The following is a 7,500-nucleotide window of genomic DNA, read 5'->3' as shown; positions in this document are numbered from 1 at the left end:
AGAGAAAGGAGGAGAGGGGAGGGAGGTAGAGAAAGAGAGAGAGAGAGAGAGAAAGGAGGAGAGGGGAGGGAGGTAGAGAAAGAGAGAGAGAGAGAGATTTAAGACGGAGGGCGAAATGGTTAATAGTGGAGTCAACTCTTTTCGTCCTTCTCTTCTATCAACCTTTCCTCCCCCCTCCCCTCCCTCCTCCTCTCCTCCGGTATCCTCTTTTGCATGTGGTCTCCTCCCCACCCCACCCCTACCCCCACTCTCTTCGTCTTTGCCTCTTTTAGATCATCACTTTCTCTTTTTTCTCTCTCTCTCTCTCTTTTCTTCTTGTTCATCCTGGTCTCTGCATATCTATCTGTCGCTCTTTCTCTCTATCTCTTCTTCTTTCTCCCCACTCTCATTTTCTCTCCTTCCTTCCCTCGCACTTTCTCTCTCTCTCTCTCTCTCCCAATATCTTCTCTCATCTCTCCATCCCGTCATCTCTCTTTCCCTCTCTCCCCCCTTCTTTCTCATTTTTATCATTAACTATTTATTCATCTCTCCTTCATATCTTCCCTCCCCCCCTCCCATTCTCTCACTCAATCACCCTTTCAAGCTCTACTTTACACTAATGTCTTAAGAAGAGGGAGTGGAAGAGGAAGGGGGGGGGGGCGTTGTTCTTCCCTCTCCCTGCCCCCCCCTCCCCCTCCCTCTCCTTCCCTATATCTTCCCGCCTATCACAAGCTTCCCCTCATATCATTAAATCATTTTTTTTTCTTTCTCACTTTTTTTTTTTTTGGGGGGGGGTGATTTTTTTTTATTCTAAAAAGTCGATAGCTTTAAGTTAACTTACTCTCTCTCTCTCTCTCTTATAAATACAACAAAAATCGGTGATAAAAGGATTTTTATTAAATTATCAAGATTAGGGGATCAATGAAAAATTAAATAGGAAAGAAAGTGTTGCTGTTAACTACGAAACAGAGAGAAAGAGAGAGCGAGAGGCAGAGGGAGAGAGGGAGAGAGAGAGAAAGGGAGAGGAAGAGGGATAGGGAGAGTGAGAGGCAAAGGGAGAGAGAAAGAAGGAGATGGATATGGATATGGATATGGATATGGAGAGGGAGAGGGAGAGAGAAAGGGAGAGGGAGAGAAGGAGAAAGAGAAAGAGAGAGAGAAAGAATGAAAGAGAAAGGAGGAGAGGGAGAAAGAGAAAGAGAAAGAGAGAGAGAGAGAGAGAGAAAGAGAGCGAGAGAGAGAGAGAGAGAGAGAGAGAGAGAGAGAGAGAGAGAGAGAGAGAGAGAGAGAGAGAGAGAGAGAGAGAGAGAAAGAGAAACATATAATACAGACAAGAAAGCCGTACAAAAGAACAAAAAACAAGAAAAGAGACACAGCAAAGGAAACAGACAAGAGGGATAAAAAAGAACAAAGAAAACAGAAAGAGGGAGAGAAGAGGGTCCAGAGAAAGAGCTTGCGTCATTTCGGCCATCTCTCCCCGAGGGGGAAAGATGACAAAATGAAAGAGATCTGACCAACAAAGCCCCGTCCCAGAGCGGGCGCTTAAACCACTAAACCTCCTTTTTGTATTCTTCTGGTTAAGTGGCTCCGCTTTAGATGGAACCGACGGACATGAATCGTCGTTTTGATTAATATGATCAAACGCTCACAATTAAATCAAACGCGCTTATATAACCTTTATTGACATGGCTTTACCTTTTTTCTCTTCCCTTTTTATATGTATAAATCGGTGTTCTATTTACTAGAGCATGAAATGCGGTAAAGTTGGCGAGAGGAAGATGACTATTTTCTCCCTGTCTCGAGCGCCAACTGCTGCCATCTATCGGGGAGCGAGGGAATTAATGACATTATCTTCCTAGGCCTATATCAGGGACTAGAGAGGGGGAGGGGGAAGAGTAGGCGGTGGTTGGGGTGGGGGAGGGGGGAGTAGCTTAGTTGGTTTATCTTCTTTGTCGCACAAAATGAAGCTTTATCGATTGACGGTTCTTCTTGGGAGTCATTTTTCAGTCTTCAAAGTCCTGTTATTTCGAGTCTCGGTTGGACGGCCTTTGTCTCCGTTTTCTGTTCCTTCTTTACCTCCTTTCTTATCAGTTCTTTTGTCTCGTTTTCTTCTTTTGTATATGATCCTTTTTTGTCTTCTCTCTCTCTCTCTCTCTCTCTCTCTCTCTCTCTCTCTCTCTCTCTCTCTCTCTCTCTCTCTCCCTCATTCTCTCTCTTTGTCTTCCTCTCTCTCTCTTTCCCCTCTTCTTCCCCTCCTGCATTGCGTATATTCCACCCCTCCTTCCCTCCCTCCCCCTCTCTTTTTTCCCCTCCCCCACCCCTCACCTCCCTACCAACCCCTTTAACGACACACCAGGGCTTCGGAAGGCTAGAAGGAAAGGCAAAAGAAAAGGGAAAGAAAACCCTTTGTTGACCAAGCCAAGCCATGGCAAGCCAAGACAAGACATGCCAGGTCAAAGCAACTCGAACTTAGTCAAAGCTACCAAAGCTATGCCAAGCCAAATCCAGCCAAGGCAAACCATTCCAAGCCAAGCTAAACCATGACAAGCCAAGCCAAGCTAAGGCATGCCAGGTCGAACTACATCAAAGCTACTCAAGCAAAGCCAAGCTAAGCGAAGTCAAGCCAAGCGAAGTCAAGTTAAAACCAATTCAACCTAATATATCTCAAGCCAAGCCATGCCAGGTTAAGTCAAGTCCATGCAACCCGAACGAAGTCAAGCCAAGTCAAGTTAAGCTAAGTCCAAGTCCAAGCCAAGTCAAGTCAGCCCAAGCCAAGTCAAGTCAGTCCAAACCAAGCCAAGCCAAGATAAGCCACCCATCCCTCTTTCGGCGACAAGATGATGCTAACAAGCTCATCCTCCTTTCGCGAGGTCTGCCCAAATTGCGGGAAGGCATTATTGGAAATTGGGTGAAATTGGCCCCTAGCCCTCTCCCCCCTCCCTAGCCCCCTCTCACCTGCCCCCTGCTCCCTACCCACCTCTCCACCCCTCTGCCCCCTACCCACCTCTCCCCTCTCTCCGCTCTCCTCCCTCCCCTACCCACCTCATCCCTCTCCCCGTCCTCTTCCACCTCCTACCCACATCTCCCCCCCCTCCTCCCCCCCGCCTACCTCCCTTCCCCCTCCTCGCCTACCTGCCCACCTTAAAACGAGGGGAAATCGGATTAGCGCGCCTCGTCACACACCTGCAGCTTCCGAGCAACTCTCACCTTGATAATTAGTGCTTGCATGGCGGACGGCTTGCTTGCTTGCTTGCTTGCTCCGGGATCGCTTTCTAATGACCTTATCTCGCGGCGGGTTGGGGGAGAGGGAGGGGGAGGGGGAGGAAGGGCTAATTACTCTCTTTGGGGCTGTGGGAAGAGGAGGGAAGAAAGAGAGGGAGAGAGAGAGAGAGAGAGAGAGAGAGAGAGAGAGAGAGAGAGAGAGAGAGAGAGAGAGAGAGAGAGAGAGAGAGAGAGAGAGAGAGAGAGAGAGGAGAGAGAGAGAGAGAGAGAGAGAGAGAGAGAGAGAGAGAGAGAGAGAGAGAGAGAGAGAGAAAGAGAGAGAGAGAGAGAGAGAGAGAAGGGAGAAAGATCATTATGAATATATTTCGGATGATAATGAGGCCTGTGATGGCAGCATCCGACTTCAGTGAAAGGAAAAAATGTTAATCTATTTCGAAAGAATTCATAATAGGACAAATCATCATTAATATCAATATCATCATTATCATCACCCTCGTTATTATCATTCTCATAGTCGTTATTATCACCATTATAATCACCATTATTATCCCCATTACAATTACCATCAGTATCACCATTATAATCCTCATTATCATCATGGTCATTATTATCATTATAGGTGAGAATGGGATGGAAAACACTTACCTCTTGTGATATAAATCTGTTCTTTGATTGCAAGCAGTTTGTCCACAATTCTGCAACACAGGATATACTATCTCTGCTCTTACTCCTAGTGCGTTCATCTGCTTGTGTGCTTGACTCTGTAATTGCATTTGAGATAATGAGTCTACAATGTAAGTCTATGTTATTTTGCGTTTTAAGACTATCTGTTCTACTTATTTGACTAACTGTTAGTCTTATATGTCTATATTTTCATGTATTTGTCAAGCAATGATTCTAGCTATAAGCCTGTCTATCTTTCTATCTATCTTTCTTTTTTTGATGAATTGATTTATACTTTTCTGCCTATTTTCTGCCTCGACTACTCTTCCCATCAGTCTATCTATCCATTTGTCCATCTGGCTATCCATCTATCCATCAATCCATCTCTCTCTCTCTCTCTTTCACACACACACGTACACATACACACTTTCTCTCTCTCTCTCTCTCCTCTCTCCCCCTTTCTCTTTCCCTCCCTCCCATTCCCTCTCCATCACGCAGCGTGGCCTAACCCCCCCCCTCTGCCTCCCCCCGCAGGTGTGGTTCCAGAACCGGCGGGCGAAGTGGCGGAAGACGGAGAAGACGTGGGGCAAGAGCACCATCATGGCGGAGTACGGCCTCTACGGCGCCATGGTCAGGCACTCGCTCCCGCTGCCGGAGACCATCGTCAAGTCGGTGGAGTCCGGAGAGGAGTGCCCTGCCCCGTGGCTCCTAGGTATGGGTCAAGATACAGGTGAGTCCACGGCGGCGACCTCTCTCTCCCGACGGCGTCTTACGAGAAGGGGGGTTGGGGGGGGAAAGGCGACGCGTGGCGAGCGGCGCCTTGCTGGGGCTTCGAGGCTCAGGACAGCTGGGGGGGGGGGGGAAGGGGGAGGGGGGGTGAGATGGCTTGCTTTGGCTTGGTTTGGTTTGGCTCGGTGCGGCGCCGGGTCTCTGGTTTTGCTCCCTGGCACTGTCTCGGGGTTGGAGGGAGGGGAGGGGGGGGTTGAATGGGGGAGGGGGGAGGTGTCATGGGGAGGGTGACGGTTGGTTTAATCATCATAATGACGATGATGATAGTGATGAAAATGGTCAAGATTACTGAGTAATGTTAAACTACTGAGTCATGATGAAGACAGTATAGCAGTGATAATAAGGGCATAGGATAATTATAACAAAAAACTAAAATAATAAGGAAAGTTTAATAACGCAGATGATGATGAGCAGATGAAAACCACATGCTAAAGAGTAGAGATACAAAAAAAAAAAAAAGTAAATAAGGATAAAGAAAAATCAAATTCTAAGCAAGCAATGTACTCAGGGAGGCAAAGAATTAAAAAGACAAAGGGACCGCAAGGGAAGAGAGTGCCAAAGGGCGAGAGACGAGAGTGCCAGGGAGATCTCGTAAGGGCCGGAGAGAGTCGTCGTCTTCAGTGGGATATCGTTTCAATTCAGCCTAAAAAGATGAAGATTGTGATGAGAAAATATAATACATATGCACATCTACCCACATTAGCATATACATATGGATATATGTGTTATTTTCACGCATGCACATTGACATACCAATACGCGTGTATACATTTATACACACACACACACACGGAGCGAGCGAGAGAGAAAGAGAAAGAGAAGAGAGAGAGAGAGAGAGAGAGAGAGAGAGAGAGAGAGAGAGAGAGAGAGAGAGAGAGAGAGAGAGAGAGAGAGAGAGAGAGAGAGAGAGAGAGAGAGAGAGAGAGAGAGAGAGAGAGAGAGAGAGAGAGAGAGAGAGAGAGAGAGAGTTTAGGTGCTTGATTAAGACTGATTATATTGATAAGATTATGATTTTTTTTCAGATTAAGAAGATACATTCGCGCTTTAACACAGACGCACGTGTGTAGACGAACGAATTAGGAGTATTTGCACACACACACACACACACACACACACACACACACACACACACACACACACACACACACACACACACACACACACACAAACGCGCACGCACAGAGGCTCATACACAGATTATCATAGACAAACATAAAATGTGTGTATGTGTTTGCGCGCCCGTCCACACGTGTGTGTGTATGTTTCTGTGTTTATTAATGCGTGTATGGGCATATAAATGTGCGTGCATAATTGTGTATGCGTGTGAACGAATTCGCGTCATGTTAGTGCGCACGAGAGCACACCAATGCCCTTATCACATAACCTGCCACAGAAACCCACAGACCGAGTTCACAAAGCCCCAATGAGTGACCCGATGTTGACCTCTGACCTTGACCTCTCCAGGGATGCACCGGAAGAGCCTGGAGGCCGCGCAACAGCTGCAGAAGGCGGAGGAAAGAGAGAAGGAACATGATGGAGACAACAAGAGCTCAGAAGACTCTAGAGATCTCCATCATCTTGACTCAGATGGAGGAGGAGGAGGAGGGGGAGGAGGAGGAGGAGGAGGAAGAGGAGAAGGAGAAAGAGAGAGAGAAGGAGAAAGAGGAGAAAGAGGCGGAGAAAGAGGAGGAGGAGGAGGAGGAGGAGGAGAGAGAGGGAGTGGAGAGAGAGGAATCCTCAGTAGTGTTGACGGAGAAGGAGACGGAGACGCAGAAGGAGGAGAAGGTGGAGGTGGAGGAGGTGGAGTTGGAGGAGGAGGAGGAGGAGGAGGAGTGAGCGAAGGAGAAGATGGAGGAGGAGAAGGAAGTGACGAAGACGACCAGAGCGACAGAGGAGGAGGGAGCCCGGACGAGAAAGCTTTGCACGCGCCGGAGGATTTCAGGTGAGGAAAATCAGCCTCTCTTGGTCCTGGGACGGTCATCATCAAGGGTATTGTTATTAGTATTAATGATTCTGCAATTGATGAGATTGATATCGGTGTTATGTCATCGTTATGGTATTATACTCGAATGTTAATGGCAGTGATGGTAATGGTAATGAGAATGATGGTGATGGTGGTGATGATAATGGTAACATTAGTAATGATAATGATTGTTATAATGGAAATCGTAATAAGAATAAAAATATGAATGTTGATGATAATAACAACAAATACATAAATGATCATAATAATAATTATGATAATAGAATAATGGTAATAATAGTAATAATAACAATTATAATGATAATAATAAAGATAATGATAATGACAATAATAACAACAGCACTAATGATATTTATAATATTAAAAGGGATAATATCATTGATAATAATAATGATTTTAATAGTAATAGTACCGATGATAATAACAATAATAATGATGTAAAGAAAAGTAAAGTTAAATACAATGATAATGATAATAACGATAATAATAATGATATTACTGATAACATACCGAGAACAGAATGATGAAGATAGTGGTAGTGGTAATGGTTATATTGAAAGTAATGATAAAGATAACAATGCTGAAATAAAACATGTACCGAGAATTATAATAATGATAATGATTTTGATAAAAATATTTCATAATTTTCATAGTTAACATCATCATTTACACTATCACTATCTACATTTTCCATATCGTTATCATCATAATTAAGGTAACTGTTATTATTCTAATACTAATACTGTATTAATGCTATGATAATAATGATGATGATAATGATAACAATGATGACAATAATAATAATAATAATGATAGTAATAATGATGATGATGATAATGATAACAATAATGATAATAATAATA

At 44.8% G+C, this 7,500-nt stretch overlaps 2 protein-coding genes across 2 annotated transcripts in view; both read left to right on the top strand.

Moving 5' to 3' along the window:
- Positions 1–6,242, top strand: part of LOC147472289 (homeobox protein ceh-10-like) — a gene marked incomplete at its 3' end in the record, with an annotated part of 32,669 nt that extends 26,427 nt beyond the window's left edge. Inside the window, exons 2-3 of the mRNA XM_086545123.1 lie at positions 4,399–4,594; positions 6,118–6,242. Of these exons, the coding sequence (XP_086401249.1) occupies positions 4,399–4,594; positions 6,118–6,242 (321 nt within the window). The remainder of the gene's footprint in view (positions 1–4,398; positions 4,595–6,117) is intronic.
- Positions 6,243–6,296: 54 nt separating this feature from the next.
- LOC122255603 (uncharacterized) overlaps positions 6,297–7,500 on the top strand; it is a 4,478-nt gene continuing 3,274 nt past the window's right edge. The window contains exon 1 of the mRNA XM_086548464.1: positions 6,297–6,595. Within this exon, the coding sequence (XP_086404590.1) occupies positions 6,502–6,595 (94 nt within the window). The 5' untranslated portion in view covers positions 6,297–6,501. The remainder of the gene's footprint in view (positions 6,596–7,500) is intronic.

The sequence above is a fragment of the Penaeus japonicus genome, unplaced genomic scaffold (genome assembly GCF_977035675.1).
Source record: "Penaeus japonicus unplaced genomic scaffold, GWHDUDI00000001_assembly GWHDUDI00000002, whole genome shotgun sequence".
Taxonomy (NCBI): Eukaryota; Metazoa; Arthropoda; class Malacostraca; order Decapoda; family Penaeidae; genus Penaeus; species Penaeus japonicus.
Note: the sequence above shows the minus strand (reverse complement) of the source record. Positions and strands in the feature narration are given on the sequence as shown.